The 26,131-nt window shown below is 49.9% G+C and overlaps 1 protein-coding gene and 1 long non-coding RNA gene across 2 annotated transcripts; both read left to right on the forward strand.

Annotated features, from left to right (window-relative positions):
- Positions 1-270: 270 nt before the first annotated feature.
- HMGB3 (high mobility group box 3) lies at positions 271-6,803 on the forward strand. Its single transcript, XM_051630137.1, has 5 exons — positions 271-370; positions 3,239-3,395; positions 3,913-4,052; positions 4,574-4,748; positions 5,307-6,803. The coding sequence occupies exons 2-5, from the start codon at positions 3,246-3,248 to the stop codon at positions 5,448-5,450; spliced, it is 609 nt and encodes a 202-aa protein (XP_051486097.1). The 5' UTR covers positions 271-370; positions 3,239-3,245; the 3' UTR covers positions 5,451-6,803.
- An 8,887-nt stretch (positions 6,804-15,690) lies between these two features.
- Positions 15,691-24,934, forward strand: LOC127389543 (uncharacterized). Its single transcript, XR_007890663.1, has 2 exons — positions 15,691-19,713; positions 22,307-24,934. It is a non-coding gene; the product is annotated as an uncharacterized LOC127389543 (long non-coding RNA).
- Positions 24,935-26,131: the final 1,197 nt, after the last annotated feature.

Raw genomic sequence — 26,131 nt, forward strand, 5'->3', positions numbered from 1 at the left:
GGTGTCCCCAGCTCTCCCTCCCTCCCTCCGGCCGCGGAAGCTCCGCGGGGCGCGCACTCTTTCTCCCCCCCCCCCCGCCCATCGCGCCAACTTTTCCCTCCGCGGGCGCGCGCCGCCGCGCTCCCCTTTTCCCCGGCGGGCGCCGGTTTTGAATGAATGACCTCAGCGGCGCCCGCCAACCGCCGCGCGGCCGCGCTTAATATTCATGAGGCGCCGCGCCAATCAGCGGGCGAGGAGGTTGTTTTAAACGGCAGAGCCCCGCAGCCAATCAGGCCGCTCTCGTAGGCAGCCAACGCGAGGCTGAGCCGCGCCGAGCCCCGCGTCGTGCCCTGCGCTCCAGCTCCTGTCCACACTACCGCGAACAATACAGGTACGTGCAGCCCCGCCGCAACTTTTCGGGGGGCGGCTGCCCCCTGCCCGCCCCGCCGCCGCCCCGCCCTGCCCCCGCGCCTTCGCTGCTCCGCTCTGCTCGCCCCGGGCTTTAAAAAAAAAAAAAAAAAATTATATATATTTTTTGTTTTGTTTTCCGTTTCTTCGTTCCTCCGAGGTTTTGGTTTTTTTTTTTTTTTTGCGTGCGTCTGTGTTTTTTTTTTTTCTTTAATTGAAAAAAAAAAAAATCGGAAAAATCACCCAAAACTTTCTTTCCCCCCCCCCCCCCCCCAGCTCGCCAGGGGATCCGCGGTGCCGGGGCAGATGCTGCGCGCAGCTGGCGGGGCGGAGGGCAGCGGGCGAGGCGCAGCGTTTGCCCCCTCTCCTCTCTTCCTGCCCTGCCGGGAGCCCCCCCGGCGCGGAGGGGCTGCCTGTCCCCGCTGCTGCCCGGTTTCTCCGCTCCGGGCTCCCGTGCCGCCGAGAGTAATATGGCTGGTGCAGCAACTACACCGGGACTAACTCCTCTTCTCCCCCGCATGGGCAGGGATTTTTCTCTGCCGCCTCCTAATGTCGCACGGCAAAACGCGCGGCGCCCTCGGCTCTTGTGGTTTTTTTCTTTTGCCCCCTTTCCCCGGGTGGGCTCGGTGGGGCTGGCGGCGGTGGGAAAGTTGTTGGCCGTGCGCAATGCCGTGCCCGCTGTTTATTCTGCATTAATATGGCTGTCGCTTTAGCATCTGACAGGGATAAACCCTGCGCGCTGCGCCCGTCTGTCCCGGCGAAGCAGTTTTTTTCTCGCCGCCGCCGCTTCCAAACTCCCCCGTTTCCTTCGCCTCTGCCTCCGCCGCTCTTCCTCTGCTCGGGAAGGTGTCTCCGGCGGGGCTGCGCCCGCGGCGGGGCCCCGCATCGCCTCTTCTCCGCGCCGCGCCGCCCGTGCTGTGGGCATTAATATGGCTGGCGCTGGAGAGCCCCGGCGAAGGGAAGAAAGACGTGTAAGCGGCATAGGGATGGGGAGGGGGGTCACGGCGGGGGAAATCTCCTTCCCGGCGCCCCGCGGGGGGCTCAAACCTTTCGCTTTCGCCCCGGCTCTTCTCTCCCCACCGCCTCGCGCCCTCGGCCGGGCGCTGGGGGGCCGCCCCGGGGCTTTCCGCACTCTTTTTCTGGCGGCGCGGAGGAGCGTAGCGGCGGCGATAATGGCTGCACGGGAGCCTTTGTTAGAGAGCGCTGCGCTAGGCAGGGGCCGGGAGGGGGGGGGGGGGGGGGCACCTCCCGCCCGCGCCCCGGCCCCGCCGCCCCCGCCGCCCGGTGGGGGGCCGAGCGGGGAGCCCCTCGGCGGCGGGGGCGGCGTTTTGGCGGGGCTGGCGGCCGGGGGCGGCGGGCGCGGGGGGCCGAGCGCGGCGGAGGGGGAGCGCGGCTTTGTTCGGCGGCGCGGCGGCGGCGCTGGGAGAAGCCATCTTAGCGAGCGGGGCCGGCCCTGGGCGCGGAGCGCGGCCGGCGCTGCCGCTCCCGCTGCCGCTCGCACCGGGCCGCCCGGGGCTGAGCCGGCGCCCCCGGCCGCCGCCCGGCCCCCCGGCGCCCCCCCGCCCGCCGCCCCACCGGATTTCAGGGGCACTTTCTTTCATCAGGAAGCATTTCACAAAATGGAAGATGAATTATTGGCGTCTGGCGGAGCCGCCGCTGCCCCCGCCGGCCCCGGCCCCGCCGCAGGTGCCCGCGCCCCGCGCCGCGGAGCCCGGCGGCCGCCGTGACCTTGCGGGGGAGAAGATGGCGGGAGGGGAGCGGAGCGGGGCCGGGCCGGGCCGGCCGCGGCGGGACGCTCGCTCCCAACTTCGGGAGCAGGCGGCGGCCCCGGACCCGCTCCCAGATCCCACCTGGCCGCCGTGTCCCCCGTTCCGCGGGAGCGCAGGCTCCGGGACGGGAGCGGGAATGCCGCCGGGCTCCCGGGAGCTCCCGGGGCAGGAGAGGGTGGCTTGAAGCCGCTTTTGCTGCGCACGGGGGTTAACGGGAGTAATTAAATATTAACGTTGCGCCAATAAAAATTTAATTTTCAAACACTTTAGAAGCTGTAAATAGGAAATATTGCTGCGGGATTTGTATGTATATATTATTTATTTTTTTTTTAGTGGTTTAAAAAGACAGGGAAGAGGGGAAGGAAACACAGCCCAAAAGTTAGCATCGCCCTCTCGGTGACTTGCTAATAACATCGTTGCACTGACCACTTTGCCTCCGAACATGTCACTTGGTGGAGCAAGAGCAAACGCTGCTCACCTCGCAAAACTCCCTGGGTCAAACTGTATTTAAAATTAGCCCTTATTTGCTCACCTTCTTACATGCAAAAGGTTATTGCACTTTTACAGGAGGGCAATAATCTGTCCTGTCTTTCTGCCTGGACAGCAGCTGGACATGTGAACTCTAACTATAAAGGGATAAGTCATAGCCTGGCACTCTGCATGCCACTCCAGCCTGTGGTAGCCAACTAAAACAAATACTTTATATTAGTTCATATATAACTCTTAAAGGGTAGGAGTAAGTGTTTGTAATAGTCTGTCTCCAGTCTTTGGACATGATGTAAATACATTTCAACGTAAAACTAAAATCTAGTGACCAGTTTCACTTGGCTCAAGACTGCAGTCCAAGTGTCAAAGAAGAATAATTTAAGTCTCTGTATTGGGGATGGTAAGAGGTGTTTGGGGGGGGGAGAAAGGAGTGTGTTACTGATGGCACGTCACTTCAGAGAATGGTGGGGTGTGTGTCTATGTGTATAGATACAGATATGCACACACCATATACGTATACAGATAGATGCATACACATTCATCCGTATCCTGCATTCACTTTTTATTTTTTCCCCCGTTTTCCCTCTTCCCTGCAGAGTCAACATGGCTAAAGGTGATCCGAAGAAGCCCAAGGGCAAGATGTCTGCCTATGCCTTCTTTGTGCAGACGTGCCGTGAGGAACATAAGAAAAAGAACCCAGAGGTTCCCGTCAACTTTGCAGAGTTTTCCAAGAAGTGCTCGGAGAGGTGGAAGGTACATTAATTTGTTACTTTCTGAAGGAGTAACTTCTGGTGGTACTGCTGGGATGGTTTGCATGTGTCTGAACGTGAAGGGAGCCGTCACTGATATGCTCTGTGCGCTGTTCTTGGCAAGGTGTCCTGACCATTGATCGGGTGCTGCTGACTCCCAGAATGGTCATGAAGGCTTCAGCCCAGTCTGTCTGCCCATTTACATGCTTCCACTACATCCCGGCCTTTTTTTTTCCAGTTCCCAAGCTGTGTCCTACAGTAGCCACCTCCCTCCAGGCCTGTGTCCTCAAGGAGAGCTCTGGCTGTGCTTGTCCTATTTCCATTGCTTCCCTCTTGCTGAATATGCCAGCTGTGGCTGCAGCCCCCAGTACAGGACCTTCGCCCCCAAGGTGCTCCCGTTAGAAAACAAACAAATTCTGAAACTCCCACATTGAGTTAGTATGTGTTAGCTTTTTTACTTTGCCAGCTATTGAACCGTTGGGTAATCACAGACTCAGTGTCTTTGTTTTTTGGTTTTGTAGACCATGTCGAGCAAGGAGAAGGCTAAATTTGATGAAATGGCAAAGGCTGACAAGGTACGGTATGATAGAGAAATGAAGGACTATGGACCAGCTAAGGGTGGCAAGAAGAAGAAGGACCCCAATGCCCCAAAACGACCACCGTAAGTAACCTTGAGGTGTTAAACATAGAAATGTTTTGGTTTGTTTTCATGCTCTGTTATACAGCTGTTAGGTTTTCATAAAGGAAGTAGGTGGGGCATGCTGTTAGTGTAGAGTTATTGGTAATATTAATAGGTTACTGATACTTGTAGATCTTCCAAGCAGCTTGTAATCTTGAGGACAGAGCACTAACAGAAATTGTCAGTACTTGGTACCCTTAAACTCATGGTGGTGGAAGATACAGGAGGGACAAGGTCATAGTGAGACTTGGGTATCCAAGTTGAGGAGAGGGCTAGATGATACTTGATTAAAAACAGCATGGGGGGGGGAGGCTGCAAGTCTGGGCTTTGGTAAAATCAAAACACACTTGGATTTATTTTTTTTTTTTAACTTAAAAAAAAAAAAGTTTCTACTCTGTATGTAATGAGTGCATGTGTGGATGGTGTGGGTGAGGGATGGAGGAAGGGGTGCTCCCTGAGTGTGCTGCTGTGGTGCTGACTGTCCTCTGGTGCTTCTCCCCGAGGTCTGGCTTCTTCCTCTTCTGTTCAGAGTTCCGCCCCAAGATCAAGTCCACAAACCCTGGCATATCCATCGGGGATGTAGCAAAGAAACTGGGTGAAATGTGGAACAACCTCAGTGATGGTGAAAAGCAGCCTTATAATAATAAGGCAGCTAAACTGAAGGAGAAGTACGAGAAGGTAAGGCTGGTTTTCACTTGTTTCACTAGTTTTCACTTAATTCATCTCTTCCAGACCGGCTCTTGTGTTGATGTGTTTCTGTAGCATAGACCCAGTTAAGGTGGCCCCTCCAGCTTACAGACCTGTTCTCCTTGTGCTGCGTCCGACGTAGCCAAACCTCGTGTGTGTTGGGATGGAGCAAGTCTGGGAGCTGGGGGAGGATTCTATCCAGGAGGGAGAGCTTTCCCCCAGTGATGCTCAGCAGTGGCTGCTTGTGTGGCTCCAGCAAAGGGTTGCTGTGCTGTTAAAGGGGCTTGGTCCTGTTAGCAGGAAACTTGAGAGTCTGAGTTCTCTTCTCCTTGAAGAAATAACCATGAACACGAGGTTCAAGGCCTCCGTCACCTGGAGGCAGTTGAGGATGTGTGGGTGTCTTGTGTACCCGTGTGCTGTGACGCTGGCTGTCTCACCTTTTGGGGTGCAGCTGTGGAAGGCCAGGCTCTGCGTTAACTGCCGCTGCTGTACAAATGCTGTGTGTGTTTGCTGCTTAGAGCAAATTAAGACATCCCCTTGACTTTGCAGGATGTTGCAGACTACAAGTCTAAAGGAAAGTTTGATGGCGCAAAGGGAGCAGCAACCAAAGCTGCTCGGAAAAAGGTAGAGGAAGAAGACGAAGAGGAGGAGGAGGATGAAGAAGAGGAGGATGAAGATGATGATGATGAATAAAACTGTACAATACTTGTCTCCATGTGAATACCATAGAGTAGGGGAAACACCATAATTGAAGCACCTCTTATTTGAGATGGTGTCTCTTGCCCTTATTAGGCTTAATTAAAAAAATTTGGATTCCGATCGCGTTGTAGTTTCTAAAAGTGCTCTAGAAATTGTAACTGGTTTACATGAAGTGGCCATGGGTGTAGTGAGCACCCTGAAACTGTATCAAAGTTGTACATATTTCCAAACATTTTTAAAATGAAAAGGCGCTCTAGTGTTCTCCTAACTCTGTGCACTTTGCTGTTGGTGTAACAAAGCATTTAAAAATGTTTCAAGCATTTTTTTAATTTGTAAGGTGGTGTTACTATATGGTTATTGGCTAGAAAATCCTGGGTTATAAACTGTACATATCTATAGTTTGTAAAAACTAGACAGATTCTTGTGGTACATGCTTAGAGTTATGATGCCTTAGAGGAGCAGTGATGACTGGGAAAGGCTGTATGTTCCCCGGGGTGCCATGGCCCAAAGCATGCACTGTGAGGGTAGATCTATTTACACTACAGTGGGCGTCCATTTAGCTTAAAGTTGTCTTTCTGTATATAGTGAGATAGCATTCTGCTGCCATTCTTAGTTGTGGAAGGGGGTTCAGCTGGCATGAGAAGTGTATGGATTTTTTTAGTTAAGTGCGGTAGTTTTTAAACTGAAACTGTAGACATCTCTTCATCGTCAACTAAGTGAAGAGCCAGTGCAGCAACTGAAGTTCAAAAACACTCTGTACTTAAACGAATTTGCAACGTTCTGTTTTTTTTGTATGTTTAGAATGCTGAAATGTTTTTGAAGCAAAATAAACAGTATTACATTTTTAAAACTGTTCTTGACAACACTCTAAATTTCTGGTTTAACAAGGATCTTAACAACAGCAAGAGGTTCATTTTGAAGTCTGTGGCATCCCTCAGGGCTGGTGACTTAGGAAACATTCTGACTCAAGGATTAAAAAAAAAATAAAAATAAAAAAAATAAATGGTGGCCAGCCAAAACTGGCTGAATTGAAAGAGATGGCTGCTCCAGCTAATATGCAATCGTAACTGTTTATGGCTGAGTGGCATAAGATGCTATGCAAGTTTGAACTTTATTACTTGAACTTGGGAGCCTAAATGAACATTCATGACGTAATTGTTTGTTTGTGTGTGTATATAGCAGCATTCAGAGATGCAGAGAAAGGTAGGTGGCTAGGAATGAGGCTGACACCATGGAATAAGTATAAAAGCATAGTTTGGATTTTTTTTTTCAGTTGTGTTGGGTAAATTTATGGCCCAAATGCATTGCTGTACATATTAAAATGTGCCTTTTTTGTCCTGTGTTAAACTGTTTCAGACTTGTGTTTTTTTCTAGCATCTTAATTCGTGGCAGGAGCCAGGCGCCTAGTCTAACTCCCTGCTGGTGTAGGAACGTGGTGCAGGTACTTGGTCTGTGGCCTTTCTCCAGAGACTCGAGCTTAGATACAAGTTGGGTGCTGTGAAGTGGGTTGGGGGAGCGATTGCAGGTCTCTTCCCTGCATTACTGTCTTTGCAATTCCATGGATGTTTTGCAGCCCTTGGAAGGGAAAGGTAATACTTGGTCTCTAGCTGGCAACTAAGCTCATTTTTCCTTAGCACAGGAAGTGCATGAACTGGGAAAACCCTAGCACCCTTTGCTACCCTTGAGTGCTTTCCTTGTCCTGGCTGTGGTTAGCAGTCAGTGTTTGCTTGGCAGTGAGGAGGAGATGGGGGTGTGAGGATACTTGCATCCTTGCCCTGCTGTTGGTGCAGGCTCCTGTGTGCAGCTAATGTTAAAAGAGGACAGGTTAACTTGTCAGTGTGAGCCGTGCGTGCTGCTGCCACTGCTTCCTTTGAGCCAAACTGCAGATTAACGAGGGCCAGGCTTACAGGCAGTGACTCTGTTGAATGTGGATGAAACCGCCTTATTGCCTAATTGGGTAGCACATCTGGCTTCCTGTGACTTCTCCACAACCATTGTGTTTTGGCAAAACAGTCTGATCTAGTGTTCAGATGGACTAGAACCTGAAAGCAAAACCAGACAAAACTCGATGTTGGATGAAGCAAGCTAATAAACTTTTATGAAACGTAGCAACATGTGGCAACTTTTTTTTTTAAGGCTACGTTACATTTGGATCACTTAGAAATACTTCTATAATTGCTTAATTATGGCACTTCTTAGTGTCTTTAATGGACAAAAAGTCCAAATTGGCTCCATTTTATGGGAAGTTGCATTTTAAAAGCCTCAATAAAGCGGCGTCTGGAAAAGAAATAGGTACCTTTGTGTTCACTGCCCTTTCCACATGTCTTCTGATGCAAGAGAGATGACGACTGGAGATTCCAGCACGTGAATGTTTGATGGGGAAGTGGTGGAGCAGAAGAGAAAAGTGATGGCATTGTGTCAGGAGCTGTAAGACTGTTTTTATTGTCTAGTTGGCAAAATCTCCCCTTAGCCACATATGGGAATTAGTGTAGATCACTGCTGTGCAAATCGAGCTTGGCTTTGAATTAACTGCTAGTGAGCTGAGCCCCTATTGATAGTATTGGCAAACAAGAACTAGAGCTGACACCTCTTTGTCTTCATTATATTGGAAATCTATTGAGTTGCAGGGCTTGACTAAGGTCTTGGACCTTATGGTTCACTACCTATTCCTGCTCTGCAAATTCCTAAAATACGGCATACCTTGGGAATGCTGTTCAACACCAGTGCAGAACCCTGGGGACTCAAATTTGGATATTGCAGGTGATATTTCTTCCTCCAGTGCTCTGCCATTGATAAATGCCATAGTGTGAATGTATGTAAATAACACGATTGCTTCCTCCGCTCCACCACTTGTTTCTGTGTTCTGAGATACCATCTCAGATAGTGGGAACCACTTAATTTCACTCTGCTCCCTTTTTTTTTTTTTTTATAGAACACCCTCTAAATGCTCTTTTTTTCTGGTTTGAAATGCTTGTGGTGTTTCAGAGCAGACACTTCTGCTTTGGGTTACTCTACAGCTAAAACTTCTAGTTTGACTTTAGTCCCAAGCCGAGCACAGTAATATGAAATAGTCTCTTATTAACTCCTTTATATGTAGAGAATGGTAATGTTAACAGATTTGGGGAAGGGGAGGGGATGGATGAAGAGAGACTCTTCCTTGCATCAATTTGACAGCTGACTGCAAGACCACTTTTGTTCCCAAAATGTCCTTTGTTGACCCCTCCCCCTGTGCTTGCTGCAGTTGGACTGAGATGTGCTGTGAGGACCAGGGGCTTGGTTAAGAAGAAGGGACAATGCTGGTACTGCAGTTGTTAACAAGCACAGCGTGGCTTGACTGCGTGGTGTGGTCCCTCTGGGTGCCTAAGACAATGGCAGAGAAGTAAGAGCTTTTACTCAAGGAAAAGCATCTGCTGGTGCTGATGTGGGGGAGATGCTGGATGTGGGGCAGAGATGGCAGAAGCAGGCAGGATACTGCCTGGCAGCACTGCCCTGTGTTGGGCTGGTCGTTTCCTGTGGCTGGGACTGTTTGATTTGCGCTCAGGACCATGCATAGTGTTGAGAGCACAGTCACTACCAAAGTGCACCACATCCCTCAGAAATCAAATCAAGTGGGGGCGATGGGATGAATGGGGCTGCTCAGCCCAACCCTGCTGCAGCTGAAGATGAGCCTGGCAGACTTAGCATGACCTGGGGAGAGAGAGAGTTGATGCTCTCCCACTGCTCTGTAGCCTATGCATTTCTAAATTCAGTTGAAACAAGGTAAATATTTGATGTGAGCTGAAAGTGAATTCTTAGACTAGAGGGGTCTAGTGTGGGAGCCCCACAGTGGGTGTGGGGTTGGCTCCCCACAAGCAGTCACAACAAACACTGCACTGCAGGATGGTTTCCTGCTGCTCGTGTTGGTATCATAATGCATCTGTGGGGAAGCAGTGCATTAATTTTTCTGTAATAAAGTTAATTAAAAATCATAGTCCAAATGCATATTGAATCAATTAGCAGCGAATGGCTGCAGCTCTAACGAAGGTCCACAAGAAAGTGAGAGTCTGCTTTGGGGGTAGTACTGGGGATACAGGCAGAGCTGAAGCACCTCTCTTGTCTGCTTCTTTTGAACAGCTGATTTTTATATACTTTTACTCACTCTGAATAAACCCTGCAAAAACAGCAGCGAGGTGCGAGGGCTTCTGTTGGGTCTGGCTCAGGCAGTGGCAGGTGAACAGCTTTTCCCTTCCAGCCTCCAGCACAATCCTGGCAGCTGCTCTGAGTTTATGTTTTCCCTCTGCTCACTCAGGATGTTGTTCTCCAGGAGGAGAAACAGCCCCTGAGTAAGCCCTCTTCTACTGAGGGTTGTGGGAAGCCAGGCTTAGACCTGGAGAAGTGGCTGGGATGAGACCCCCCCACTGGTTTTGCCGAGGCAAGAGCAGGATCCTGCATTTACAGCTGTGGGATTGCCTGGCCATGGACTTCCTGACAAGTCCCATGCTCCCCTCTGTGAGAGTGAGCCCAGGCTTGTTCTTCTCTAAGACATAAAGGGGGAACTGTGACAAGCAATGTATTTATTTCTTTCTGCTACAGCTGCACCAGATTTTGATGCAAGAAAGTGAATTGCATTGCAGCTGTGCTGCAAAACAAGGCATGCTGGAGACCCTGTTGCCAAACAGTTGCTCTCTAAACTTGTTTCAGCTTGTAGTGGAGGAGAAACCAAATAACCACTGTGCCTGATGGGAGTTTACATGGCCTAAAAGGTATTTGCATCCCTTTTTGTCAGTCTGGGCTCTGGTGGGAGTGTGGTGTGTGCCTGACGTTTGGTGACCTGTGTTCGGAATGCTCTGCAAATATCTCATCCTTCTGATAGGTCTGATACATCATGCTACAGCAGGATGTGATGAGGGGTGGCTCCTTGACTGTGCTAAGCAGGAGTTGCCTGCTGCTAAGAGCTCATCCCTGAGTGCCCTCCTGCACCTGGATCCTAATTTAGGCAGGAAGAAGCAGCCACAGCCCTGCTAGAGCTGGTGGCTACGTACCTGGGTGTTGAGTACCTCTTTCTCTTATTACTGGGTATTATACAGCTGCCCAGAAACACCTATGAAGTAGTTAAAGCAAGGTTAGTCTTTTTGTTTAGCTGGGGCAGAGATGGCAAGTGAGCTGCCCAGGACTGGGGAGCCTGAGGCGTCGTGTGGAGCAGCGACTCCGGTGTTGTGGTGGAGACCTTTGGAGGCTGGGATGTACAACAACAAATCCTTGTCTTGTTGATGTTGAGAGATGTCACTGCATTAACTGTGGTAAGAGGGTGCCTGTCCTGTAATTGTGTCCCCTGATACAGATGACTTAATGTCCCTGCCTGAATCCAGCAGCCGGGAAAATCCCGGCTGGGATCTCTGAGCCTTGTGGTGGGATGGTGTGCTTTGATGGTGCTTCCTGTGTTGACTTTTGAGCCCCCAAACTGCAGAGTGCTGCTGCTCTGCCCCTGTACCTGCCATCTCCTCTGGCTTCTGGCCAGCTGTTCCTCACCAAGACACCTGTGGAGTAGGAGCAGCCCTGTCCCTGGGCGTTACATGCTGCTGTAGCTGAATCTGTGTAAGGAGAGAGGCAGGCAGGATGCTACAAGGGATAGAGTTGCTTTTTCTTCCCAGCCACTCCCTTACAATGTATGAGCCACTGGTGGCTGGGAGCATGCTGGGCTGGGCAGCGCATGGGGAGCTGAGTCGTCACAATGGAGGTGGGAAAAGGGAGCAGGAGCTGGCTGAGGGATGCAGGTCTGGAGCAGAAGGCATCCAGCCCACAGGGTCCCTCCCTGTGTTGGGCACCATATGGTGCTGTATTTCACAGCCGTCCCTGTGTGATGAGGTTCAGCAGCTAGTACAGGTGAAAGGGAATGGGTGGTGTAAAAAATGTTTGCTGTTGCTTGTGCTCAGGCCTCTCGTGAAGGTGGTTGTGGCCAATAAAACACGTGAGGCTGTACTGCAGCCACGCTGGGTTTTTGTAGTGTACTTGTTGAGCCAGGCTGAGAGCATCCTCCAGGCAAGAATGGGAACAGGCTGCTGTGGGGTGACGTAACGTGTTAATTCGTGTGTGGACAGGAAGTGCCTTTATATATATTCTCATCCTGCTAAAGATGGGTTTCTGCCCCTTCAGAGGTGTTCTGATAGAGTCTCTGTCCCGTTTTTCCCCTCCAAGCCCCTCTCAGGTGCTGGTCCTCACAGGGTGGTGGGACTGCTCTGCGGCCTGGTACATAGCTGCCAGACAACAGCCTCTCCCAAAGCAGAACTGGGAATCTCTGCCAGCTGGAGCCTCTGGCCCTGCAGTGCAAGGCAGGCAAGAGCTGCCCTCTTGCCACAGACATGGGTGCTTGGGCAGCCCTGGGGGAAGGTCCTGGGGAGGGGTGTCACCCAAACCAGGGCTCAGGGTGTCTGTAGTGGGAGAGAGGATCCTGCCAGAGGAGCTGCCCGTTTGCTAGGAGCCATCTCCTAAATATGGATGTGGTAATATTTATTTATTCATTTGGTTGCTCTGGAATCTTTGCATTTTTGCCTTAATGCTGGAAGAAAATGAGCGGTGCCCTGTGTGCAAGTGACATGGCTGCGCACAAACTCCCTTTGTGACTTCTTTCTTTCAGGGAGGAGAGAGACATTCAGGAAGAAGCAGGGCCCTGACAACAGGAATCAAGTGTTTCTAAATATGGACATCCCTTTTTGGACTAAAAAGTCTTTTTTGTACCATGCATATTTCCCCTGTTAATCACTTCCTTTTGTTCCTCACCAACTTTGTTCCTCCAATGTTATAGAAGGAATTATAGCCGCTGTGTTTGTAAACTTTTCTTTAGGATACATGAACTGGCTTGTTTGTGAGACAAGTTTGCTGGGTTTTCTTTTTCATGTGGTTGGAATGGTCAGTCCTCTGGTTACTCACCCTTGGCTTTTCCATATTTTTTTTATTTTTTTAAAAACCACAACAGTCATATTTGGCCTCAGCTCATCTTGAAATATTGGGGATTTTACAGGCCATTGAGCTTTGCCTTGTCCTATTCATTGCTTTTGTGTTGCACTAATTGGCTTGATAAAGAAGGGCCTGGGCTCTGTGAAGTGCTTCTTCTCCAAGGTGAAGTGTGAGGTGGAGAGGGGGAAATATTTGGATGTTCACTAGCAGTTATGCTCGCTGGATAATCTGAATGCATCAGAAATCAGCTAGAGCTCAGACAAAGTAGGGGATTAGGAGTCTGAGATGGGCGAGCAGGGTGGACATCTGGAAGCCTGCTGTTTAGCTTGTCTGCTGGGGTGGGTTGTGTCTTCATTATATGGGTTAGACACGTCGAAAATGAACAGCGTGCTGGGGCTGCGGTTGCTCTCAGTGGATATATTCTGAAATAACAATTTCTGTTGTTGTTTACAGAGCACCCGCCCTCCCCAGCAGAGCTCTCTGCATTCAGTGCAAACCCGATCAGCAGTGCAAGCAGAGCAGAAGCTCATCCTCTGAAGCTGGAGGGACACGTGAGGGTTTCACAGCACCATTTGCAGGCACCACCTCTCCCTGCTGCGTTGGGCTTTGTGGGAGGATTGTTGTGTGTGTCTGTGGCCCGTGTCACACGGGCAGCGGGTGCCCGTGCCCTCCCTTGCCTGGTGCTCCCTGTGTTTTTGGGCAGAAGCAGCTCTGTAGAGCCCAATGGAAAAGCAAATGTGTGGGAGAGATGTGGAGAGAAACCAAACTTGGGGCTTCTGAACTCTTCCTGTGTGTGGAGCCCAGCTTTCCCAAATTTGAGCCCATCATTACAGGGCTGCTTCTGCCAGCACCAGCATCTGCTGTGGGCAGCACCATCCACTCAGGATTGGCTTCACCTGCCTGTCCCACTCTTCCCATGCCCTTTCCCCCTGCAGGCACAAGGATATGGCTCAGGGTGCAGAGCTGTGGTTGGAGTGGGGACAGATGTGTGGGGTGTTTTTTTCATTCAATGATGAAATAGGAGTTGAAAAATGCCTTTGCCTTTTTTGAAAACACAATATTGGAGAAGGAATTCCAAATATGTTGCAAGTAGAAATAGCAAAATAGTGGTTTGTTTTGCTTTTGTTTTTTTCCCCCAAAGTAATTTCTTTACCATCTTCTTGGCATGTGCTCAGTTTCTCCTTCTCCATCTCCAGTGCTTTGCTTAGCTCATGTTTCCATCCCCTTCCCTGACCACCTGCCTTGGCAGCTTCAATTTTGGCCACAGCTGTAATGTGCCAAACCATGGCCGTGCACAGCTGGAGCCTTGCAGCCCTCCCACCAAACATCCCCTGCTGCCTGAACAGCATCACGCCTGCCCATGGATGGGAAGCATCATGCTGAGCCAGCCAGCACAGAGAGGTTTGGGACAGGTGCCATGTTCAGGTGAGCCATGTCATTCCCACCCTGGCCCATCCCTGGAAATGTCAAAGCAAAGCAGTTTAGGGAAAGGTAAAGATGGGACCTCCAGGCACAAATGTGTCACCCTAAAGCAGATGCGAGAGCTTAGTGGTGCTTTGGGTCATGCTTGGGATGATAAAAGCCAAGGGGATTTTTGTTTAAGAAATGTAATCAGTGTTGCAGAAGAGAGGCATGTACCTCTCTTGGGGCAGCAAGGGACGTGGACGTGGGCAGGGCATTAATAAAGGGTGGTGGAAGGACATGTGCAAGTTGCTGCTGATGTCCTAGGGAATTAAAAGCAGGGCTGAGGGGTGAGTGCGACGCAGCTGGGTGGCAGTGTCTGCTGAGAGCACTGACCTGGTGAAACATGCCTGTGTCGTGTCAAAGCACCAAGTTTTTATATGTTGTGTGGGATGTTCTTGTTTTACCTGCCAGCTGTGCACATGCTGATCCACCCCGTGGGCCTCAGCACAGTGGCCAGCAGATTTGAGTCCTGGTGGACACTGGCAGAATTCTTACTTTTTCATTGCTTTTGTGTCCTGCTGGGAAACATGATGTCCTTTCATTTTTTCTTTTTTTCCATGTAAGCTCAGGGAGACACTGCTGAGAGCAGTTTGTGCATGCTGCGTGGTGCGTGGATGCACAGGTAAAGTGGCTCCTTTGCTTGGAGCCAGTGTCCTGGAGAGCCTGCATCTTGGTGCGTGTGAGCAGCATGTTTTGGCTGGGTAGAAGGAGATCTGGAGAAGTGATGCAACTCCCCTGGGGTCACTCATGGGCCCCTGGATGCCAAACGTCTGGATGCAGGGCACAAAATCCTCCTTTTCCTCCTCAGGAGGGGATAAAGAGTGTTTCTCCTCAGAAGTGGGGCCAGAAGAGCATTTGTGTGCAGTGCAGGCAGTCCAGGAGACTTGCATGATTTATGCAGACGAAGTGCAGTTAATCGTTACCAGCCCAATTCTTGCTCTCTTCTAATGTGATTTTTCAGAAGCACCAGCAGCTGAATGCATTGGAACTTCCCTGTGCTGGGGGGAAGGTGAGAGTCTGAGGGGCTGGCCCAGGGAACTTGGGGCTTCAGGAGAGCCCATGGCAGGGACAGAGCATGCTGCATCTCCCCACATGCCTTCAAGGCTGCCAGAGCCTTTGCTGCAAGGTAGAGGGGTCCAGGTTTGGTGGAGGTTGCCCCGAGCACTGGCTCAGTCCTGATGGCTTGGGCAGGGGATGCTCCTGTAAACAGGAGTTTGCATGCCCGTTGTCCTCAGCCCTGAAGAAAGCCTAAAGCCTCAGTCAATAATAAGCTTATAAGACAGTAAATCTTGGTAATGAGAAAAACAGAAGATGGCATCTGCTCAACATGATGGTCCCGTGTATGGTCTGGTAAACAGCTACTGGAATAAGTTGCCCATTATTGCAAGGGTTGCAGCTGAAAAGCTCAATTTCCCAGCAGGGCAGGCAGGTTTTGCTGCTCCCAGCCCTTTGGAGCAGCTGCTGGAAATCCCATTGAAGCTGAGCATGGGGAGAGATGACCCATTGCCCTCAGGGGCTGGGTGCTTGCCCACAGGCATGGCAGCTTCCTCCCCCCCCCCACAAACCAGTGGCACCTGCCATCATCCTGCACAGATGGAGGCTGAGACAGGCCATGGGATGGGACTACCACAGCAGCTGGCTTCTCCTCCTCCTCATGTTCCCCCTCCAATGCATCCTTGCAACTGCTGTGTTCAGAGATGTACATACCTTGGAGGGTGCTCTGCAGCAAATGGGGGCTGGGGATAAACATGGGAAAACAGTGTCTTCTCTATCATGTTGTTAGAGGTGTTGAAATGAGATGAGCTGTTGGGCAACAGGCGCTGGGGGATGAATGAGTTGTACAGGGGACATCAGAAAAAGGGAGATGGTGGGTCCTCATCTGCCATCCATTCGGACAAACCTGGTGCCCATGAGGTGGGAGCTGGCAGCCAGGTCTGCAAAATGGGGAGGAGGAGGAAGGGAGAGTTCAGGGGAAGGAATCTGCATATGGTGTGTAATGCTTTTATGAATTGGGTCTTTAATAATTTACATTATCAGTTTAATACTTTGAATACAAATTATCTTGCCCATATGCTGTGCTGACAAACATAAAAATGGAGTAATCAAAGCTGTAATAGCACTACAGCAAAAAGACATAAAATGCCACTAGAAGGCTTAGGATAAATTATTGCATGCACACACTAGCTCTATGGCTCCCTGGTGCCAAAGGATGCATTGCAATTTCTTCCTCAGACTTTGCATTTGGGCTTGAGTGCTGGTGCAGTTCCAGGGGCACTGCTCGAAATTCTGTGAGGCGGGCAGTGGTTAACAAGGAAGAGAGGAAAAAAAAAAGGCTCGGACCTGTTTGATAAACACTGCAATTTAAATTCTGCTCTGGCACTACATGGACTGCAAAGAAAATATAGCCCTGTTATTTGTAGGGAGCCCCCTTCTTCCTCCAGCGGGGTTATTTGCATGTATTATAAACCGCAGTGTTGGCTTGCCATCTTCAGGCAGCTGCCACACACTGCACAGCATCCCTGTCCATCCCTGCGCTTGTTGGAGGTGGTGGGTCCAGCCTGGGTGCTGCAAGGGATGCCCAAGGGAAGATCCTTGCTGCAGCCTGGCACCAGCTGACCCAGGCAACTGGCAGCATCAGTCCAGGGAAAACACGAGTTTTGCCTCATCCCTGTGCTTAATCCCAAGCTCCGAGGGGCTGGAGGAGATGGGAGAAGATGAAACAGCCCCAGGCACTTGGTGCTCCATCCTGGCCACCCTTGGGCTGCAGTTTAGGCATGAGGGAATGGTATGGGTGGGCCTGAAGCTTGTATGTGCTGGAGGTGACTTAGTGGTTTGCTTTTAGCAGTCTGGCATCTTTTGTCGATGTGTGCAGGTGTATTGGGCATCCCAAAGGACATGGGGCTGAGCAGGTTTGCAGAGCAGAGACAGGAGTTATGCTCGCAGGGAAGAGCTGCTGTTTGTAGGTGTGAGTGGGCCATGTATTGTAGCTTGTGGCAAAGTCCCTGCTTTTTAAATACCAGTCAATTCATTGGTGCCGTATCTGAAAGACATCCCCCCTGCAAGCTAATCTTTCACAGAAGGAGCCATTTAAGGCTTGCATTTGCATATGCTGAATTTCTCAATTATCAAGGTTACTCCATGCTGTAATCCATTTTGTGCTTCTAAAATGATCAGTGAAAAATGAGGCTTCTTCCTAAAATCATCAACAATGGAGGGAATGGAGCTTTTCTGGAAGGCACGAGGCTCTGGCGGTAGCAACATCTTTCCCAAAAGGCCAGGGAACTGGGGCAGGCTCATTCTGCCTTGCTTAAACTCATTGGAAATGACCCTGAAAGCCAAACCCCTTGCACACAAATGTGTTTTTCCCATCTTTTCTGCTCCTGGGTTCTGCTGCCAGCTGTCTTTCCAGGATGTGGTGCCAGTGGCCAGGGTGTAGTGCACCCCAAGGGCTAGGGTCACCTGTACTTGGCTTGGCCACTAATGCAGGTATCAGGACACATGTGCTGAGAGGAGAGGGTGCCAGTGTTTGGGGATCCATGTCCCAGGAAGTTGGGGCACCCAGGGCTGCAGAAAGAGAGCATCCTCCTTCTGCCCATCCTACCTATCTCCCTGCTCCGCCTTGCTCCTTGTGCCCTCCTCTGTGCACCCCTGAAGCCTGGTTTTGCCAGTGAACAGGGGGTTTTGGAGAAGCCGCAGGTGCTGCAGCCCCACTCAGTCCCCTGGCCCTGGGGAGTGGCCACAGGCATGCCATGACCCCAAAATCCTCAGTGCAAAGAGTTACTTAGAGCCTCTCCTGCCAGGGGCAATGGGGGCCACCTGGGTGGGCAAAGGGACCTGCATGAGTCAGGATGTGGAGACACAGATGGACATTCAGTCTCCACCAGAAGAGCTTTTCCCATTGCCAGATCTTCTGGAAAATAAGGCCCTCACTGATCCTTTTCCTCTGCAAATAAATTGGATGGATCAAGACCACAATGAGAAATATCCCCATCCTCATCCAGAGAGGGATTTTCAGCATAAAAGCCTTTATATGACTCATAGACTATAACATTTATTTCCGCACCCGAGGTAAATATTTCCCCCTCTGAATGTCTAAGCAATGCAATTTTGTTTGAAGCCTCCATTTCTTTAAGTCTGGAGATGACAATAATTCACCTGTTTTTCCTTCCCATGATTCTTCAAGCAATGGAGAGCCAAAAGAGAGCAAACTCAGCTCTGGCTCTTTGTCTCTTGTCAGCTCCCTCCCTCAGATATGCTCAGACGAGCTTTGTCCTGGAGTTTACATGTGGGCACCTTCTGATCTCTGGCCGTTGGTAAATGGCCCGTGTTTCCTGCTTAGAGGAAGAAATAAGCACACCTGTGTGCAGCCACTGCCAGGGGAGAGAGACATAACTTAATTTACCTGCAGATAAATCATGATTTCACAGCAATCTGCTGGCCACAGGTTGTTCAGAGTCCTGTCTCCTTGGCTCTATAACAATACCTGTCACTCAGTATCGCAAAGAGACCCGCTTGTGACCGGAGATCATTGATGACTGAGGAAATGGCTGGAGTTGTAAACACCATCAATCTGGAGAAAACTAAATGCACCTGGGAGCTGATGTTGGGTGAGAGTGCATGGGATGTGTCTGCATAGGATGTGTCCTCAGGCTGTGTGGGTCCCCAGCTTTGGACTTCCCCCAGGGCTGTTGCCACCTGAAGCTCCTGGCTTTGGTGCAGTCTCTGATTTTCAGCTGGTGGCACATGACATCTGAAGCAGGTGCTGTCCCTCCTGCCCCCTGCTTCCACCCAGGGCAGCCCTGATCCTCCAGCAGCTCCCAACACTGCTCCCCAGGACCCTGCCCATCCTTGGGTTGGACATGTTGGTGTCCAAGCCTCAAAATGCTAACTCACATAGGCAGTTTCTTTTCCTTTCTGCCTCTTTCTTCCTTTTTCTCTTTTTAAAGGACACTGGATCCAAGGCTGTCGTGTAGTGCTGATGCTATTATTGTTAGCAGTTATTTCTATTTCCATAGCTCCTAGAGGCAGAAAACAGAGTTCTACTGGGTTAAATGTAGCACATGCATAAAGACAGTCTGAGTGCCAAACAACTTGCAAACTTCTTCTTAACATAAGGAATATAAAATTAAGATTACTATAGCAACATCTTGCTCACGTTGCATACAGATAGGATTTGTTGGTCTTTATATATATGTGTGTGTATGTGTGTATATATATATGTAACACATATACAAACCCTAAATATTGCTGGCAACTTTTCCTGGTGTTGAATTTATATTTAATTTCAAGCTCATTGTCTGTATCTCAGATCTGTGTTGCTCCTTAAGATCTACATCCAGCTTTTCTCCAACAAGCCTTGTCTTCTCCTTTGGGCTCCTTTGTGTATGCTGTGTGCCAGGCTTGAGTCCCTTCCACCTGAAGAGAGTGCTCAACCCCTGGCCAGAAGCAGGGACAAACCCTGATAGGGAGGGGTGTTCATTCCATCTATCAGGGGTTTTATTTTAAATGTATGCAATCCTGTTAAACTTCAAAACTGACTTAACATCTCCAAATCTGCTTTCTTCAGTCTGATAGTAGAAAAGTGGGGTGAAATGTGCAAATCCCTCTTCTCTCTTCCCATCTCTCTTCTCTCAAATTATTAGTTCAACTTTAAGTGAAATTTTCCATGAGTTATGAACTACAGCTCTCATTTCTCCTCCACAACTGAATAAAACCTGGGCCCAGAAATGCCTGTGGGAAGGGCAGAGCACACCCAGGAGTGGAGAGCTGAGGGAAAGGCTGCAGGAGGACGGATGCTCCTACAGTTCAGCATCACTTCAACTCCCCAGGAAAGCTGCAGAAATTTCACCTTGTTGCAGAGGTAAGTGGAGTTGCTGGTAGGGAAGAGTTTTAACATCACCAGATCTGAGGAGTTCTCTTTGCTTACCAGCTTACAATCAGGTAGGAGGAGAAAACCAGGCACCAAACTGTGCTAAAGAGATCTGAAGGGTATTACTCTGTGCCAAAAGAGACTTGTTGGAGGGATACCCATTTCTAGTGAGAGGAACTTGTGGCTCGTTTGTAACAGCTTTGAGGCTGTGGAGTTGAACGTGCACAGTTGGAGGGCTGGTGGATTTGCTGTTTCGAGACCAGACTGTAATGGAGATATGAGAACCTAAACTGAAAACGTCTGCTGGCAGGTCTGGATGGAGAAGCTGGAAAGCAGCCTGACATTGCCAGCTGCAGATTTCTGGTGCCTCTGATTTAGGATTAAATACAAGGAAATAAATCACAGGCAGCTCTGCTTGCAAGGTCTAGATGGAAAGTGAGGGGAGTGAGTAAACCCCACATCCCAGTGGGGCTGTGGAGGAGACAGAAGGGCAAAGGGGAGGGAAGGATCTGCACAGCATAGGGGGGCTGGATTCCAAAGCCTCTCCAGGCAAATGTAATGGCTTTTCCTCAGACAGAACTGCTCTGTGAGCAGGAATCAATACCCTTCTGCAGAGCCTGCAAAAATGCTGATGGGCGTGAGCATGGAGAGCTGATGCTGAGCACGGAATTTCTGGATGGAGCTATTGAAGAGAGGGGCAGGATGGGAGCAAGAGTGAGTGATGCTTCATACATACGTTGACTGTTGGTGTGCACCTTATGTTGACAGGCTGGAGGTACTGGGACAGCTGAAGATCAGATCAGGCAATGGGTGGTGGGTTGCACACCAGTGGAAGTTCATGAGTGACAGTATGTTAGAGGGCAGAGCAAGGTGAACACTGTAAGATGGGCACTCAACCCATTTGCCACCAGCAGCGGTGGCGGCAGTCCCTTGGGTGAACCAGCTCTGATCCTGGGCTGACCTACAGCTAGAACGACACATTGTTACCTCTGTCCCCCAAAGGAAGGAGCAAAGGCAAGCTCTGGGGTTTGGATCGTGCAGCAGGAGCTGTGAACTTGGCCTGGGGGAGCCAGCACAGTCTGTAGGGCTGTGGAAGCCATCTCTAATAGCATTGGTTAAGATATGCACACAGTTTCTCATCCTTTTCTGGAATGGGAACCCATCAGGGAAAGGATCTTGTTTTGATGCTCAACTGAAACTTAACCACCCTGGACTTAGCTGGATAAGGGTGGTCACTGTCAGCAGTGTGAGCATCGGTGCTCACATAAAGGTTTGGAGACCAACCTCAGCCCAGAGACCTGGTCACTCACCCCTTAGAAATCCCTCAGGGCTCTGTGGTTGTGCTGGAGCATCTGGTAAAATTGGGGCTTTTGGTGTGAGTATGGTGGGAGAGGGGACTAATTTCTCTTTCCCGAAAGGGTGCCAAGATTCCTAGCTGTGGGATGCACACTGCTGATGTGTACCAAAGTGATAACCCTCAGAAAAAGGAATATCTTCATAAGGGGAGGGGGGGGAACTGTGGTGTCGGAGTCAACTGGCTGCAGCCCTTCTGTTAACCCCTGCTGCTGTGGATGGCTGCACTTCTGCAGGGGCTGGTGGGGGCCATGTGGGCCCATGGCACTGTTGTGCCAGCTGTGATCACCATCACCTCTGCTTGTCATTTCTCTTGGCCTCGGTGTTTCCACCAGCCTTTTTTCAGCAAGCCTGCCACCAGCACTGCAATCAGTTCCCATGTACTCCTGTTTATGCTCTCACCCAGCAATTTGTTCAGGGCTGCCGAGCTCCATGCTCATAATTGGCAGGAGAAAGCAATCCACTTCATGGGAGGAAACATCTCCACTGGCTGCTGGATCCGAGCTGGCTATTTCCTGTAATGAGGATGAAGCAAAACAGGATCTTGCCAACAGCCATGGATCCAGCTGAGCCCCCATCACTGCTAGTGCAGAGGGCCTGCTCAGGACCTAATTAAGAGTTTGGTAGTTGGGGTGCAGCATGTAGTGCTTGTGGCTTGTGACCAGGAGGTTGGTGCTGAATGCTCCTGAAGCTTGCTCAGGGCAGAACTCCCATGGGTCAGGCTGCAGGAGGGTCTGCTGGGGGACAGGAGATCTTCTTGTGCTCTATCCCAAGCACGTTACTTCTCCACTCGCAGAGGACATCTGTGGCAATTTCAGCCATTGCATTGGAAAGCAGCTGCTAATGGCAATGGAGTGAGTTTGATGAGAGTGGCACCAGCTCTGACTGTCCCTGCAGTGAGTGGCTAAGTGGGTAATGCAGGGGCCAGTAAGCTGGGCTGGCAGGAGCCCAGCTGGGTTGGTCCTGGGCCTTGCTGGATTCATGCTGTCCCCAGTTGGAAAAGCAGCTTGGACTTAGGGCTGGGCAGCAGAGTGGGTGTGGGTGAAGTACTTGTGGGTGGGTGTGCATCCCAGCTGACCCCTGACTGGGACAGACCTTGGGCTTGGGGAGCAGGGGGGGGGCAGTGGGGGGAGAAAGGAGAAAGGGAAGTTTTCACTGGCAGAAAAAGGATGAGTGAGGAATCACCACAACACACCCCACCAGCCTGATTATCTCCATGTTTTTTCCTTAGTGACTGTCACTTGGAGAGATGCCTGTGCTACCACTCAGCCGTAACCCAAGCAGCCCCAGCAGCTCGCACAGCAACCAGGCTGCCTTCTCTCTGATTGGGGATTTTTTTGAGCAGGATTCAAGAAGATCATTGAAAAAACCCCACATTTCATCCTAGCACCTCGACAGCTGGCACAGCACAGGATGCTGCCTGATGTGGCTGGTGGTGAGGGCTACTCCAATACGCCAGAACAATGTGTGTCCCCAGGGTCACAAAGCTGGGGTCAAGCCACTGAAGATGCTGCAAGGAAGAGCTTGGGTTTCTCTGCACATGTCAGAAGGGCTGGAGTTATCTGCTAGCAGAAGCTGTACAAATCCCATGCATAATTCAGCTACTGCCATACAAATCATCCCACTAGTAAAAGCCTTTCCAGAAATCACGATTTGATCGCAACAAACTTTGACCCAAATGTGCCGCTGCCGACAGCCCCGTGTGGTGGGTTTTAAACTTTTGCCGTCAGTTCCTTCCGAGAGGCAAAGGAAATCTAGGTCACCCCCTTTGCTTGTTTGTAACGAGGCTAATTCTGATTTCATTCATGTTGCATCCTTGAGTTTGAGATGGGGGGCAGAGGGAAAGGAGAGATTTGAAATGGCGAGTCAGCCTCAAAGTCATTCTTCTTAAATCCCATCTCAGAGCAAAGGAAGTGGTTTGATGTCGCATACCAAGGCAACATTGATGCTGTCACTGAATATTCAGGGTATGAAAGGAATACAAAGTTTTCCTTCTTTCCCTTTTTTTTAAATTTAGATTGCAGTGTTAAGCAGCTGAGCTGAATGAACAGGCCTGTGTTGGCGGCTTCTTGAGCAATTAACCAAAAAGCCTGTTCTGGGCGAGTGAGCTGCGCGCTCTGCATGAGGCTGCTACTTCAGGGACAAAGAGGGGAAGTGGCTGAACACAAGGTTATTAGTTTGTCTGGAGTTTCTGTGCAAGCACGATGGCATAAATAGAGCTGCTTGTTTGTTGATCTCTGCAATGGCAGCTCTGGGCAAGCTGCTGTATTCATCTATTTACTGCTGAAGCAACTTGGGCTTTTTTTTCCTCAGGACTGGGATTCTCTTCGGCTGTGCACAGGACAGCTGTGTTGCCTCTGCAGTAAATAGCTGTGCAGTCCAAATGGACAAGAAAAAAGTTTGGGAGAGAGGAACTACTGCTGTATGTGTTTGGCTGGAGATAATGGTGGTTCCTCCTTTGGTAATGGTTTGGAAATAGCTCTGCTTCCTGGCCACATGCTGGATTTAAGGCAGAGAGGAGAGGCGGAGGGGAAAAGGTATTGGTCCTTATTTTGAAGATAATAGCCATGATGCACAGAGGGACTAAATGGCTTATGTTACCTGTATTTGTCAGCTCAAGGAGTCTACGGCTGTGCACAGGAATGAACCTCTGGTGTCTGGAGTCTACACCAGAATCTCAAACAAGAAAACCAGACTGTGCTGGAAAGGCACATGCTGGAGCTCTCCAACAGCTGAGCACCATGTCCTGGTGGCATTAAAACACTTCAGGTTGCTGGTTTTGATACAGGAGGCAGAAGAGACCTCTGAACCCTCATGTGGTCTGCTCAGGGGTGGAGGAAACCCACTCTGCTCATCAGTGGGGGCAGCCCTGCGGGGCTCCTCCACACCCTGTCAAGGGCAGCAGCCAACGTGGCAAACGATTGATTAGCCGCGTTTTGGCGTCTGCTTCTGTGTGTCTCCCAAAGGCCACTGCTTGAGTCAAAAGGCCCACTTATTGTGAAATTACAACTTTAATTGGCTGTTGCCTTGGCTGTAAATAAATATGAGTACTCAGCCAAGCTGGTGTGGTGGGAGGGGAAGGATTTGGTTTCATTCAGCATCTTTGTGCTGTGTTTGTGGATCAGGGGAGCAGAGCAGGTGCTCGGGGAACACAGGCAGAGGAGACGAGTGAGCGTTTCTGCTTGGGGACCTTTGTGTGACGAACCACTTCATGCTGTAAAATTGCTTTTTGAGCTCACTGGGAGTTATTTGCAGCAAGGAAACAACTGACCTGCCCTATGGTCCTGCCTGGTGTCTGCTTTTGCAGGGTGGGAGCTACAGTTCAAAGAAAATGTGCCTGCATCCTCTCTGCCACTGATACATTCTGTGTAGAAATTCAGGGGAAGGTTTCCTGGTGCCCCAGTTTTCTATGTTTTTCCTTTCTTCCCTCTCATAGCTCTTCCTTCCTTTGAAGCTGGACATCAAAACACCTTTGAATGAGCTTGTGTTGGGATTCTGAATTTCCCAGCATGGTGTTCCTTATCCAGAGCTAACTTACTTGTTCTGGGGGTGCTCAGGAGACCACTGATTATTTTGGTAGGCACAAAGAGTTTCCTGGGTCTGGCTAAAAGGAGTGGGCAGGTCACTGTTGCTAAGTAGGCTCAGTCAAAATGGTAAGACAAACTGACCTTAGATATGTCAAATTCAGCACAATAGTATTTGTGGAGAACAGCCATTATTTTGTATGTTTGACAAAGGTTAATTGTCTCTGACAAAATCAGTGTAGTAGTCAACCTGTCCCTGTATAGCAAGAAAAAAAATCCTTCACTTATAAGCAATTTATTAAGTATCATTAAAGCTGTCTCTGAAGACAAAATAATCTTTCTAAAGAGGACTCAAGGTACTGAGAAGAAAGATTAATGCCTCAGCTATTTTTCAATTATGCAACTTTTAATCTATTACAATATACCTGGATTAACTCTTACCAAGCCACATGCTTTGGTAGGTAGGGTTGGGAAGAGGGGGTTTCATGCTGCTACAGGAGTTCTGCACTCCTCCAGGGATGAGTGATTCTCTTCTCCTGGCTGCTGTGATGGGTGTGAGTGGCATAGCAGGAGGGTGCCAGGTGCTGCCCCTCCCAGCTGCACTGTGAGCAAAGCTATTACATTTTTGCAAAAGGAGTGGTTGAAAAGCATTTGTGGTGTTTGATGTTTTGCACTGACTGCATTCTGCTTGGTCACCCTGTTTGCATATGTGTACGCGCCCTCCACAGTGTGGTTGGGGTGCTGAAGAGCTCTGGTTTCTGACCTTAATTCAGTTGCCTTCTCCTGTGATCATGTTCATGGTTCTTGCACAATCAAATGAGCCTAAACTCTTCTAACACACTATTTTTATTGCAGTGTGATTTACATTAGAGGTAAAGCGTAATTAAAAAAGTCTTATTGATACCTCTACTTCATTTTTTTTCCCTTGCTACTGCTTCCTAGAGTGCTCACCTTTTCTTAATTGAAGTGGTGAAGAGTCCATTTAGCAGGAAGGTGGGAGGAAACGGCCTTAGTATCATTCATCTAAATCACTCCACTGATGAAACCGGTTCCTCGCTGCATCTATCGTAATTTTTTCTAGGTGTCTTATGACAGATTAGTTCCTATAACTATGCAGATGCACACATGCCTGGTAGAGCTATGCAGACCTTCCCATCTAGGGCAGTTGCACTGGGCCCTGGAAGATGACTGTTTTCTGCAGGTATAAATTACAGAATCACAGAATAGTTTGGAAGGGACCTTAAGGATCATTCAGTTCCAACCCTCCTGCATGGGCAGGGCCACCTCCCACTAGACCAGGTTGCTCCAAACCCCATCCAACGTGTCCTTGAACACTTGCAGGGCTGGGGCATCCACAGTTTCTCAGGGCAACTTCTGCCAGTGTCTCACCACCCTCACAGGAAATAATTTATTCCTAATATCTAATCTAAACCTACCCTCTTTTAGTTTGACACTGTCCCCACTCATCCTATTGCTACAAGCCCTTGTAAAAAGTCCCTCCCCAGCTTTTCTGTAGGTCCCCCTCAAGTACT

The sequence above is a fragment of the Apus apus genome, chromosome 12, assembly GCF_020740795.1.
Source record: "Apus apus isolate bApuApu2 chromosome 12, bApuApu2.pri.cur, whole genome shotgun sequence".
Lineage (NCBI taxonomy): Eukaryota > Metazoa > Chordata > Aves > Apodiformes > Apodidae > Apus > Apus apus.

Excerpts from the sequence above, each read along its gene's own strand:
- HMGB3 (XM_051630137.1), top strand. The coding sequence starts at position 3,246 with ATGGCTAAAGGTGATCCGAAGAAGCCCAAGGGCAAGATGTCTGCCTAT. Across the intron at positions 3,396-3,912 it reads AGTGCTCGGAGAGGTGGAAG|ACCATGTCGAGCAAGGAGAA; the intron begins GTACATTAATTT and ends TTGGTTTTGTAG. Across the intron at positions 4,749-5,306 it reads TGAAGGAGAAGTACGAGAAG|GATGTTGCAGACTACAAGTC; the intron begins GTAAGGCTGGTT and ends TTGACTTTGCAG.